The sequence below is a fragment of the Lampetra planeri genome, chromosome 54 (genome assembly GCF_965212315.1).
Source record: "Lampetra planeri chromosome 54, kcLamPlan1.2.h2, whole genome shotgun sequence".
Taxonomy (NCBI): Eukaryota; Metazoa; Chordata; class Hyperoartia; order Petromyzontiformes; family Petromyzontidae; genus Lampetra; species Lampetra planeri.
This window is the reverse complement of record NC_136160.1, coordinates 3277410-3291285: the sequence shown is the minus strand read 5'-3', so window position 1 is coordinate 3291285 and position 13876 is coordinate 3277410. Positions and strand designations below refer to the sequence as shown.

The window sequence follows — 13876 nt, the reverse complement described above, 5'->3', positions numbered from 1 at the left end:
GGTTTGCGGGAAGGGGAGGCCTTCATCCAGCAGTGGATTGGCCGTGGCTGCAAATGACGACGATCGCTATCTTTCGGCGGTGTCATCCGTTGGGAGTCGAGTACAAAAACACTCTAGATTGAATCCGTCATCACCAGCAGTATCAGCAGCAGCGGCTATGATGAATCCGCTTCTGGATGAAGACCTCCCTGTATGATGGCCCTTTGGTTTCACAATCCCATCGAGGAGATGGGCCATCAAACCCCCCTCGTTTCCGACGGCTTGGGTGTCTCAGGCACGCGGCAATCTTTGCGGTCGCCTCCGGCCTCGCCGGCGGATCACCGCTGCCTCACACGTGGCCCACCGTGCCCGGCGATTTTGGGTTTGTAGGTGCGCTCCCGATGATCTCAGGCGCGTGGTTATTCCGCAAAACAGATTAATTGCACACCTGAGATTTTGACTTAAATTTGTAATTGGTGGATTTTTTTCCCCTTGAGCCCAAATTCATAATTATTAAAACAGTTGTACATTTTTCTTCTTGGAGATGTTTATTACAGGTCACGTGTTTAAACTGAACACATATGTTGCTCCGATTCATCCGAAATCCACCTGATTGCCTCTACAGTACAGTAGTTGCATATCTTTACAATAGTGGGGCGGAGTTTGATTGATGTTAATTGGCGTGGCTCTGCTATCATCCACTTAGTGGACGGGAGTTCTGCTCAGTGGGAGCCAGTCTAGTGTTATCACTGAGCACGCCCATCGTCGACCGTTATAAATGTATATTTTTTTTATTATCCGCGATTTTGAATTATCCGCGGCTGCCCTCCCCATCATTAGTGCGGATAATCGAGAGTCTACTGCGTATATATAGAGAGAGAGCGTTTATCTCCCACGTTGTCCGTGTTTTTCCGCGTCGCTTTAAAGTTGTCGTTGATTTGAATCGGAACGAACTTTGCATTGCCGGGTGCGAGAGCAGCATCCGGCCTCCACGTGGGCGTCTCGCCGTTGTGCTTTTTGGCAACGTCAACCGATGGTTTTGGGCGCAGTGCTTAGCGCTTTGCTTACTGAGCTCGATTTATTTTTTTGCACGGATAACAACAGATAGCCGCATGCCTGAGACACCCAGTTAGCAAACCCTCTATGGAACACGAGGCCGCAATGAGTTCCCTCCCACTCCTTCCTGTCCTTGGCAACATGTTGAGCCTCGCCCCAAGAGAGGCTGATCGCTGCCACCAGCTCGTCCTTCACCGTCTTCCGCCAGGCGGTCTCGGCTCTCCCGGGTCTCCTTTTGCCCGGTGGTGTCCATCTTCGGGGGCATTTTTGGTATTCACCCAAGCTGTCAGGGACGAGGGGGTTGATGGCCTGTCACCTCGATGGACCGTTAAACCAAAGGTACCATCGGAGGTGGCCGTGGCTTTTTTTGCACGGATAACATCAGCGGCGAGTGATTACTCAACCACTCCTGGGCCTCTTCCGTGCCCCCCTCCCACTACCCCACCGCCACCCCACCCTCGACCAACCAGCAACTGACCCAGCTTGGTGGGTCAAGGTATGGTCACACAGCCTGCACGACCGACAGAGCGTGGGGAGAGGCTTTCATCCAGCGGTGGATTGACAAAGGGGGGCGTAAAACGTCTCTTTTAAACCGCGGCACTTAGGCAGCGTCCGCACATGATGCCGAAACGTTCCGGCGTGTTCACAAACATGTCCGAGGAATTTGTGTTTCTTGCTCGCGCGTGTGCCGTGGGAGAATGTTTTGCCCACCAGCCAGGAATAAAATGTTTCCCGTACGAATAATATTGTGAGTGTTCAAGCTTCGTTATTTACACACTCGGCAATGCCGGTGGGTGTAATGTTGTAAAACAATAAATTGTGACCTTGCAGCCGTTGGTCGCAATCCGCTGCTGGATGAAGGCCTCCCAATGCTGTGTTGGTAGCGGAGCCTGCTTGATCATACTTCGCCACACTGGTCGATGCAGGTTTGTGAAAGGGTGCCCCGAGACTGGTTCAGATATCGCTCGCCCATTGATGTTAATTGCGGCCTGGAAATTAACTGTGGTCACTGGACCCGTAGCATCGTACGCCAACCGCTGCGCCACCACTCCCCCCCCCCCCCCCACCCACCGAACTGAACCTGTTCATACAGCGAACAACCCAAGATTGAGCGTATTGGTCTCGGACGGAATATGGACTTGTTTTGAAATATCAATACGAGGACGCTGGCATGTCCGGTTTGCTCAGCACTCGAGTCTTGATTGAGAGACGTTCGTATTGAACGTTAAATTGCACGTCTTAAAGCTGTGCCCAACCCCCGTTCCCTTTTTGTTTCCTTCGCAGGATATCGAGCGCTCCCAGGCTCGCGATGGCCCCGGCAAGATCTCCATGACCGATAGCGAGCGGAGAGAGAAGAGAGAGATCCCTGACTTAATTTACGGCAATAAGGTTCATGCCTGCGCGTTCCCCGCCCGCCAATAAAAAAAATAAGGGGGGGGGGGGGGCGGGAGGGCGGGGGTCGAACAACCGTGTCAAAAATCGAGTTATGAAAAAAATTAGCCGCTCCTTGCGCAAGTCCTTCCACCTGAAGAGGAGCCGAGAGGAGGAGGAGACTGGGCCGGGGGCCTGCCACGAGCACGAGGGGCGGGAGGCCGCGACCGGCGTCGTCGTCCGTGGCGACGGAGGGGCGGACGGCGACGAGGACGACGCGAAGGGCCGAGCGAAGGGCGGCGAGGGCTTCATGGGGACCCTGCGGAGGCGCCTCTCCTCCAGGCAGAGGGGCCGCGGGAAGGACGGCGACCGAGCGGCCCCCTCCCCCCCCGCGGCGGGGGCGGTGGCCGTCACGTGGGCCGCCGCCGGCGTCCCCTCGCCCGTCACCGCGCCGCCGACCAACGGCGAGCGGCCGCCCCGGGCCCGCTGGTCTCCCGCTTCGTCGTCGTCGTCGCTGTCGACGGGCAGCCGCAGCGACCCCGCCGCGTCCCCCCTCCTCTCCGCGTCCCCGCCGGAGGCGAACGGCACGAGGCGGAGCGGGGAGGCGGGCCGCTTGGCGACACGGGCTCCCGCGCCCCGACCGGACGCCCGCTCCGAGGGCCGCCGGTGCGACGGGCTGAACGAGAACGTGCCGACGGACGACGCCACCGCCGCCGGAGTGCCTTTTCCCGAGTCTACGCACGCCAGGATGGAGTGCGGCGGTGGCGGCCTCCGCCTGGAGCTGAGGCTGCCCGGCTCGCCGACGGCAAACGGCCTCGACTGCAACGACAACCCGACGGGGCCGCGCGTCCCCGGGGGCGACACGGGCCCGGGGGACTTTGCCGAGGCGCGCAAGGCCGACGTCGAGGACATGGAGGAGGAGGAGGAAGAGGAGGAGGAGGAGCGCAGCTCGCCGTCGTCCTGCGCGATGCTGCAGTCCGAGTCCGACCTGGAGGACCGGGGCACGCTGTGCAAAGCGAACGACAATTTGCCTCCCACGCACGCGCCGGACGAATACCACGACGTATCGGCCGGCGGCACGGGCGCCGAGGATGCCGTGCCAACGTCGGAGGAGGGAGACTCGCGCCGCGGAACGGGAGCGGCCGTGGGCGCGCACGCGCCCGACGGGCCGATCGCTCGGCGGCACTGGGGTCGCAACGCCGCGGCCGGCGGAGCGGCGTGCCTCAACGGCGCGGACTGCTTGCTCGTCGACGTCCACCCCGACCGGAACGTGAATCTGCCCGGCGGCGGCGCCGCGCGGCCGGGGTCGGGCGGCTGCCCCTTGGCGGGGCCGTGCGTCGCGCCGGACCGCGCGCCGTGCGACGGCGACGAAGGCGTCGGGACGCGGCGTCCGGGCGCGGGACGCTCCCCGAGCGAGCGCCAAGCCGGGCCGGGCGCGGGAGCGTCGCCGCTGGACACGGGGGCCGTGCCGCCGGGCGCTTGCCGCCTGTACGAGGGCGCCGGCAGGGCAGCGGCCACCAGCCTCACGGAGGAGCTGAAGAAGCTGGCGCGGCACGGCTGGTACTGGGGGCCCGTGACGCGGCAGGAGGCGGAGGAGAAGCTGGCGGCGCTGCCCGACGGCGCCTTCCTGGTGCGCGACAGCTCGGACGAGCGCTACCTGCTGAGCCTGAGCTTCCGGTCGCGCGGGCGCACGCTGCACACGCGCGTCGAGCACTCCAACGGGCGCTTCAGCTTCTACGAGCAGCCCGAGCTGGAGGGCCACGCTTCGGTGGTGCAGCTCGTCGAGAGCTCGGTGCGCGACTCGGAGATCGGCGCCTTCTGCTACTCGCGCTCGCGCTTCCCCGGCTCGGCCACGTACCCCGTGCGGCTGACGACGCCCGTGTCGCGCTTCATGCACGTGCGCTCGCTGCAGTACCTGTGCCGCTTCGTCATCCGCCAGAGCACGCGCATCGACCTCGTCCGCAGCCTGCCGCTGCCCAACAAGATGAAGGACTACCTGCAGGAGAAGCACTACTGAACGGCGCCGCCGCCGCCGCCACTCAAGGTAGCGTCACGCCCCCCCGCGGCACCGAATCAAAAAGTCGCACCCTCCCGATTGGCGCAGTTGGCGCTACGTACGGTGTGAAGGAACGCTCAACGTGCGTGCGGGTCGAGCCGCGTAGCGCGTTGCGTTCGGCCGCCGCTGTCTCTCTGGCCGCAAGGCCATCGCGGCGCGCGCGAGCACGACGGCTCGGTAGTTTTCGCCGGCGGGGTTTACGGACTTGTGCGGTGGTTTCACCGGAGGAGGAGCGACGTTGAGACCGCGCAGCTGTGAACAAATCGAGTAAGACTGCGAGTAAATTCTTTTTCGGATTTGGCCACGCAGACGTGGCCCCGTGCGCACACCGTAATGATGCAGGACGTGTGGGGAAACGTCGCGTGACGATTCGGTGCGGGTGGAGGCTCGCAGAACCCGGCCCTGATGTCATCGGGAGAGCAGCAGCAGCAGCAGGCAGCGAGGCTTAAAGTCAAAACTGTCGCAAACGTTTGAAGCCGCGGGTCACGAGTTTACCCGGGGACTGTCAGAGATCTACACTATGGGAACCTCATTTGCCAGTAAAAATATGATAATTGGTTCTTTACCCTTCTATCTGGCAACAAAACTGACACCTTTTTACAAGGAGTCATGTTTGCATAGACCGCAATACCTGCAGTCATAATACAAACAAAAGAACATAACTCTGATAATGTGCACTGTCCTTGAAGTTGATTGGTCCACACCCGAGACAGCTTTCCTTAGAGCCTAGTCTCATATGGGTTGGACCAGATGACGCCAAAAGGCGCACAACTCAAGGACAATGCACCATCAGAGTATGAGAGCTCGGGGCAAGCATCTACACTATGGGAACCTCATTTGCCAGTAAAAATATGATAATTGGTTCTTTACCCTTCTATCTGGCAACAAAACTGACACCTTTTTACAAGGAGTCATGTTTGCATAGACCGCAATACCTGCAGTCATAATACAAACAAAAGAACATAACTCTGATAATGTGCACTGTCCTTGAAGTTGATTGGTCCACACCCGAGACAGCTTTCCTTAGAGCCTAGTCTCATATGGGTTGGACCAGATGACGCCAAAAGGCGCACAACTCAAGGACAATGAGTGTAGATGCTTGCCCCGAGCTCTCATACTCTGATGGTGCATTGTCCTTGAGTTGTGCGCCTTTTGGCGTCATCTGGTCCAACCCATATGAGACTAGGCTCTAAGGAAAGCTGTCTCGGGTGTGGACCAATCAACTTCAAGGACAGTGCACATTATCAGAGTTATGTTCTTTTGTTTGTATTATGACTGCAGGTATTGCGGTCTATGCAAACATGACTCCTTGTAAAAAGGTGTCAGTTTTGTTGCCAGATAGAAGGGTAAAGAACCAATTATCATATTTTTACTGGCAAATGAGGTTCCCATAGTGTAGATGCTTGCCCCGAGCTCTCATACTCTGATGGTGCATTGTCCTTGAGTTGTGCGCCTTTTGGCGTCATCTGGTCCAACCCATATGAGACTAGGCTCTAAGGAAAGCTGTCTCGGGTGTGGACCAATCAACTTCAAGGACAGTGCACATTATCAGAGTTATGTTCTTTTGTTTGTATTATGACTGCAGGTATTGCGGTCTATGCAAACATGACTCCTTGTAAAAAGGTGTCAGTTTTGTTGCCAGATAGAAGGGTAAAGAACCAATTATCATATTTTTACTGGCAAATGAGGTTCCCATAGTGTAGATGCTTGCCCCGAGCTCTCATACTCTGATGGTGCATTGTCCTTGAGTTGTGCGCCTTTTGGCGTCATCTGGTCCAACCCATATGAGACTAGGCTCTAAGGAAAGCTGTCTCGGGTGTGGACCAATCAACTTCAAGGACAGTGCACATTATCAGAGTTATGTTCTTTTGTTTGTATTATGACTGCAGGTATTGCGGTCTATGCAAACATGACTCCTTGTAAAAAGGTGTCAGTTTTGTTGCCAGATAGAAGGGTAAAGAACCAATTATCATATTTTTACTGGCAAATGAGGTTCCCATAGTGTAGATGCTTGCCCCGAGCTCTCATACTCTGATGGTGCATTGTCCTTGAGTTGTGCGCCTTTTGGCGTCATCTGGTCCAACCCATATGAGACTAGGCTCTAAGGAAAGCTGTCTCGGGTGTGGACCAATCAACTTCAAGGACAGTGCACATTATCAGAGTTATGTTCTTTTGTTTGTATTATGACTGCAGGTATTGCGGTCTATGCAAACATGACTCCTTGTAAAAAGGTGTCAGTTTTGTTGCCAGATAGAAGGGTAAAGAACCAATTATCATATTTTTACTGGCAAATGAGGTTCCCATAGTGTAGATGCTTGCCCCGAGCTCTCATACTCTGATGGTGCATTGTCCTTGAGTTGTGCGCCTTTTGGCGTCATCTGGTCCAACCCATATGAGACTAGGCTCTAAGGAAAGCTGTCTCGGGTGTGGACCAATCAACTTCAAGGACAGTGCACATTATCAGAGTTATGTTCTTTTGTTTGTATTATGACTGCAGGTATTGCGGTCTATGCAAACATGACTCCTTGTAAAAAGGTGTCAGTTTTGTTGCCAGATAGAAGGGTAAAGAACCAATTATCAACTGTCAGAGATGTCGTTGCAAGCGGTGACTCGGCGTGGGGGCGTGGGGGGGGTGTCGGGGGTCGTGCCGCGGAGGAGAGAGGAAGCGAGAGCCGCGCTCGGGCGACGAGGAGGTTTCCGCGATTGGATCGGAGCCACCGGACGGAGCCGGAAACGCCGCCACACGGCGGGCCGCGCGGCGAGCGGGGGAGAGACGCTCTGACAGGGTGAACGGCAAAAGCAGCAGCCGCCGCTCGCCGCCGCGGTGACCTGCGCTGCCGGAGCAAAGCCGCTAGTTCCCCCCCCCCCCCGCCCCCCCAGTTTGGCGCTCGTTCCCGTCGTTTTGGACGTCGCGGCTGCAGAAGTGCGAGTTGAGAGACGGCGAGAATGAATATTTGACGTGTAACGTACGGGATGTTGTTTTGTGGAAGTCGGGCCCCGGGCGGGAGGGGGGCAGGGGGCAAATGAGCTGTGTGGGTGACATCCTGCGTCGCTTTTGTTTCTCTCGGCGCGAGCGGTCAATGCCAGTATATATTTGAAACGTTCTTCTACCTGTACGTTGGAGCCAGCATGAGAGATTAAAAGTCACGTTTACATTCACGATCCTCGCGTTTTCTCGTGTGTATACATGCGTGTCTCTGAAGACGGCAGCTCGCCGGGTGTGACGTACGTATGCACGTTGAATTTCTTTCGCACCGCACATAGCCAGGCGCGCTAATCGGAGGTGCGGTCTATCACGTTTCAACGGTGAACGTCGTACCCAGAAGTTCACCACTTGAATTTGTATCAATTATTCGGTGAGGGCTGCAGCAGCCGCAGTTGGCAGTGGGGAGGGGGGGGAGGTGATGGTGGTGCACAAACGAGACACCATTTATATTTACGCGATCTGACCCAAACAAAAAATAAACCCCCATTATAAACAAAACGCCAAAAGCAATTCGAGAGAGAAATTGCTTTGGAGAACGCAACAACAACAGAGACGTGGGAGCAGACCTTTTAAATTCAGTTTGTTTGAAACATTTCTCCCCGAGTTGACGGTACAGAAGCGAGTAACCCGCCGACCGCTGGAACGTTATGCCGATCCATTCCTCCTTCGATGTCACTCACACGAGAAGGCCATTGTCTTCTAACGTCATACGCCGATACATCAAATTAAACCACGGCCGCAATCTCGGCGTAACAACTCCGGTTTTCCCCATGTCCCTTCTTCAAGGAGATCATTAATTCTCAGGCGGGGGAGGGGGTGACGGCTCACGCCTAATTAAACAGGACGTGCATTTTCCCACGTTTTAAAGTGTCTCCATCTGTCATCCGTGCCACTATTATCCCTGAATAGCAAATAATAAACTATCTCGCCCAGTATACAGGAGGTCGTGGGTTCGATCCCGACCCTTCTCCCCGTGGTCGCGTGGATTTTTCTCCGGGCCCTCCGGTTTCTCCCCTTCGCATTTAGAATCAACGCGCCTTAAAAGTGTTTGCCGACTAAAGATTTCCGCGCGATAAGCCACTTTTCTGAGCGATCGTGATAGCTCCTGAAAAATACCTCTACATCACTCGGTGGGGCCTTACCTGGTAAAATAAATAAATGGTTCACTTGATTAAAATAGTTTGAATAGTTGGGAATGTCTCGAATGTTGGCGACGGCCGACTCGCAGCGCTCATCGGCAGGTGCGCTACTGAATAATCAACGGAGGCCTTTAAAAGTTTTTAGAAAAATCTCGCCGTGCCGAGCAAAGCACCTCCCCCCCCCCCCCAAACACCCAGGCATTGCCTCTGGCGACGTTATTAACTCGCAGAGGACGTCGGTGCGCTTAACTTCAACAGCGCGCCTCCAGAGATTTGTTGGACTCTTTGTTGTTATTGTAAATGACCGTGCCCGCAATGCGAGTTTTTAGTTTTTTTTATTCTTGTTGCAACAAACAAAAAATGTGTTTACGGCGACGGTAAATTAACCTCGAGCGACGCGCCCTGCCGCCTTTCCCCATTCCCAGCGGCAGCTTTTGAAGCGCGGCTGCCTGCGGCCAAGTAGTGACCCCTGTGGGACCATCGGTGGCATTCCACAAGCGGGAGGGGGAACGAAAGCGACTTGTAGAGCCAACGAGCCATGCGGCTATTAACTCCCGCCCGCCACCAACAAAGACAAAGACCCCCCGTACAGCCTTAACAGACTTTTCGGGGCAAGTGCTGGAGGCCCGTCGTTAAGCGATTAGTCGTTAACGGGGGGTGGTCGTTAAGAGGAGTTCTTCTGTAGTGACCTACGAAGGCCGGCACGGCACACACGACGGGGGTGGGTGGGTGGCCAACACCACGTGCCAGGCCGTCTTTGTCTCCCCAGTGGCACCACCACCCCCCCCCCATCCGTGCCCAAGCGATTCAAAATATATATTTTTTAGACGGTCAACAGCACTGCGCGGCCTTGAAAGAAAATGCGTAATTGAGCGCGTATGTATTTATGTGCGTATGGAGAAGTGCCACTGCCCGGAACGCCGGCTTCTTACCGTCAGCAGGAAAGGCGTAGGTTGGAGCCCGACCCAATCTTGGCCCTGGCTCCAGGCCCTCGGTATTGAATGGAGCTGAGTGTGACTGGCGACATTTACGTCCAAAGGGACGCAACTGTCGATGAGATGGAGCGACGAAATCGGCTCGTGTGCAGCCGCTCGGAAGATTATTTAATCGCAGGGTTGTGAGCGACGGTGGATCGATCACGTCTGGCGATGATGACTCGCGTGCCAACGCTAAATCGCCTTTAAAACGTCTACACATTATATATATTCGATTTCTCTCTCTTGGTTGTATTCTATTTGAGCTATCGACCATCGTGTTATAAGACTAAGAATCTGTCCATTCACAACCCTAATGGTGAGCAGTGCACCTCCCTCTCCTCTGCTAGGGAACTATAAAACAGATCTCCGCGTAATGTGATTTCATTGATCGGGGAAATAAGTCAAGATCAAGATGTCATCGCGGCCAAAAAAACGCTGAAGCCACGAGCATTTACGTGGTCGGTGAAATCTTGATGCATCGCCAGGGTGAGAGCCCCTTGGAGACTGCAGGTGAGCAGAATCGAAACAACTATTTAGACTGGAGGAATCCGATGAGCTTTATAAAGTTATTTTTCACGGATGTCCAGTAGAACGTTTCAACAACAAACGATGCGAAAAAAACCACGATAGGAATGAAAATTATAGGAATGGTTAACAAATCACCTATAAATATCTATACTTGGTTCTTTCGGTAGTCACGTAAAGAGAAAATATAATTTAAATTTAATTAATTTTAATTTATATTTCATTTTTATTTTCTATCTACGTGACTTTACCGAAAGAACCAAGAATATGAATTCCTGCAGTCACGAAAGTGTTAAGTAATTTTTTTTTATATATAAATACGTTTCTTTCAAGGTAAACCTACAAGAGTGAATACCAGATTAAATAGAAAAGCAGTATAATAAATAAAATAAATCGCCTCAAGATTACTGTAAACCATGTGACCTGTGTGCCTGGCCACTCCCACTCTGAATACCTCCACCCCCCGCCCCCTGCGAAAACAGACGCTGCTTCGTCGTGCAGCTCACTGCTCATTCCTTCTCTTTTCCTCTTTTACCCTCTGATCATCATCATGATCATCATCATGATCATCATGATCATCATCATGATCATCATCATCATCGCCCTCTCACCCCCGACAACTTGACCCGGTCGTTCCTTCTCCCCCTCTTCCCCATCCTGCCTGGTGCCCCCTCCCCCCTCCTCCCCTTCTCTCTTCCTGCTGCCCATCTTGAGCCGGGGCCCCTCCTCTCTGTCCATCTTGGGGAAACTTCTGTCCCGTCCTCCCTCCCCTTCCCTGACCCGCTCCGTTCTATTCTTCCCATTCGTTGGCGTCATTGACCCCACCTCACTCCCCTTCCCTATCCCGCTCCGTTCTATTCTTCCCATTCGTTGGCGTCCTTGACCCCACCTCACTCCCCTTCCCTGACCCGCTCCGTTCTATTCTTCCCATTCGTTGGCGTCCTTGATCCCACCTCACTCCCCTTCCCTATCCCGCTCCGTTCTCCTCTTCCCATTCATTGCCATCCTTGACCCCACCTCACTCCCCCTTCGCTGTCCCGCTCCATTCTCTTCTTCCCATTCGTTGGCGTCCTTGACCCCAACTCACTCCCCCTTCCCGTGGTGTAGCCACGGCTGAACGGTTTCGTATTTAGTATTTTTTTTAGCCCGGCGAAACTAAACCGACAATGTCCTCGACACGTCGGTAAGTCGAATACATTCTAATAATTTATTATTTTATCTTTAGACGTGACTTAACCGAAAGAACCAAAGAATAATTCCTGCAGTCACGAAAGCTCCAAAAAAAAAAATTAACATTTAAGTCGAATACATCGAACGCAAGTGGCCCAATAACTCCTCGCACGCTTGTGTTTAGGTACGGATCCGCATTCCATCCTCGGCAGGTGTCTGTTGTATAAATCCGCGTGTACACGTTTTAAATGAATTGCATCGTTCCGTGACAAACGCTGGCTGTTACCCAGTGGTGCAGGCTCACAGAGCCCCATCAGGTTGCAGCGCTGCAGAAGCAGCTTTTGTGTAGTGCCTACCTGTGAGATTTAATCCAGTCAACAGATGGCCGTGATAACCAGCGGCCACGGAAGCAGAATGGAATGTCTCCGCTGTTGTCGTGATTTGTTTGCAGCTCCGTTGCAATTCGCGTTGCAATCCGCGTTGCAATTCGCGCGGCCCGCAGCGAAAACGGCGCGTCGCTAATGGGAGGCGACGTTGTGGGGTGAACGGCAACAAAAAACGTCTGCTGCGATTCGAATGGAAAGCGAGTAAATTGCAGCAGGGCGTTCAACATTCATGTCGGTGTGTTCCAAATAGCACCCTCGGTGCGGCGGTGGCCGTGAGAATGCCGGGTTGGTGGAGGGACGTCCCAGTGAGAGTGAACGTGCGTCGGTCCAACGTTGGGCGAACGTTGGACCGACGTTGAACCGACGTTGGGCGAACGTTGGGGCGAACGTTGGGCGATCGTTGGACGAACGTTGGGCCAACGTTGGATCAACGTTGGACCAACGTTGGGTGAACGTTCGACGAATGTCGAGAATGCTGCTGGACCCTTTGGGCTAACGTTACCGCAACGTTCCGCGTGTAACTGGGGCCCGTTGCATGGCACAGCTGGTTGACCGCGGAATGACTGAGCTCGTTTTACGATTGATGGGGGGTTGTAATTACTGCGCGGGTAATTTGATTCGAGATGATGGAATAGAAAAAAAAAATTGTACGCGGAGATCTGTTTCGTAATGTACGGGAGAAACGCGTCTTTAGCATCGATCGTCCGCGGGCACGTTCACGGTGATGTGTTGGCTATGTGTGTGTTGTCCTCTGTGTCGTGTCACACGAGTCATTCTGGAAGACCCGACTCGTGTGTGCGGTGGTGTAGCGGTTAGCGCTACGCTGCGCTACGAACCTGGCGACCCGAGTTCAATTCCCGCTCACGGCCAATATCGGCGACGATTATCTGAACCGGTCTTGGGCCTTCCCTAGGTCAACTCAGCCTCAAATGAGTACCTGGTGCAGTGTGTATAAACATCGCCACTGTGGAGACAAAGGCGGTCGGGCGTGGTGTTGGCCACCCACCCCCTCGTTGTGCCGTTGTGCCCTTAATGAGGGCTCCTCGCTAACAGCACTTGCCCCAACAGTCTGTTAAGGCTGCTCGCGGGATCTTTGTCTTTATCCTGAGATATTGGTCCTGTGTGCGAGCTGCAGGCCCTCGCCTCTCGCTCGTCGCTCGTTCCAACGCGTTCACCGCCGCTCAAATGCAAATGACAAACTCCCCCCCCTCCCCCCCCCCCTCACGTCGTCGGAGTCTCGCAGGAGGGCTAGCCTGGCCCGTGGTGATGGAAGCGCGAGGCTGATTGCATTCAGGGAGGAATCATAAAATTGCGGTGAAACTGGAGGGGCGGGCGGTGGGGGAGGGAGCGGGCAAATCCCTCACCACCACCACCACCCACATTGTTGCACTGTGTACGGCCGTGCGGTTACCCCCCCCCCCGCCCCCCCAATGTCAATCACTGTGAATGTTACACTGGCCCCGTTGTGAATCTATTAAAGCGACATCATCCAGCGCGCGCCCCCTGCCAGCGGCCCTCCTTTAATTTATTCCCGACGTGCGGTTTGTGCGCAATTGCAAATAGGGCTTTCAACGGGTTTTTTATTTGGGGGGGGAATTTGTACTTTTTTATTTTATTTCGTTTAGTAGCGTCGCACACATCGTCGCTCTCGCTCGCTCTCTCCCCGAGACGTTGCCGTTCTTTACATGGGTTGTCGCTCGCTCGCTCGCACGCCCCCCTCGCCGTTCCTCTTCCGTCCACTGGGCCCCCCATGAAGCGGAAGCCGCCGAGCTCCGCTCACGTTTGACCATACTTCACCCACGCTGGTTGAGCGCGGGCGGGGGTTGGTGGGCTGCCGGGCGGCGGCCAGGAACAGGTCCGATATCGGCGGCCACTTCCGTTGGAATGGAAACTCGGGTCGCCGCAAATTAGTAGTAGCGCCTACTTCAATGTGGAGGGGTTAGGCCTTGCTCTTATTGTTTGGGGCGCCACGGTGGCGAGATGTTAACTACTTCGCCGGGTATGCAGGAGTTCGTGGGTTCGATCCCGACCCCGACGCCTGTTGTATATTTGGAGTTTGCTTGTCTCTCTCTCTCCCCGTGGTTGCGTGGATTTTTCTCCGGGTCCTCCGGTTTTCCCTCCACATTTTAAATCAACGTCACCACGCGTTTAGAGTTTTTTGCTGCTGTAGATTTCCACGCGATAAGCCACGTCGTTGAGCTATCATTTGTGGACAGATTGCTTCTGAAAAC

General features: G+C 54.7%; 2 protein-coding genes across 2 annotated transcripts in view; both read left to right on the top strand.

Moving 5' to 3' along the window:
- LOC144735177 (carbonic anhydrase 2-like) overlaps positions 1-13876 on the top strand; it is a 527023-nt gene that overhangs the window by 381085 nt on the left and 132062 nt on the right. The gene's annotated exons all lie outside the window — the stretch shown is intronic.
- The window catches only part of LOC144735068 (uncharacterized), a 35196-nt gene that overhangs the window by 17809 nt on the left and 3511 nt on the right, over positions 1-13876 (top strand). Inside the window, exon 2 of the mRNA XM_078617464.1 lies at positions 2320-4450. Coding sequence (XP_078473590.1) covers positions 2429-4423 — 1995 coding nt within the window. The 5' untranslated portion in view covers positions 2320-2428 and the 3' untranslated portion in view covers positions 4424-4450. The remainder of the gene's footprint in view (positions 1-2319; positions 4451-13876) is intronic.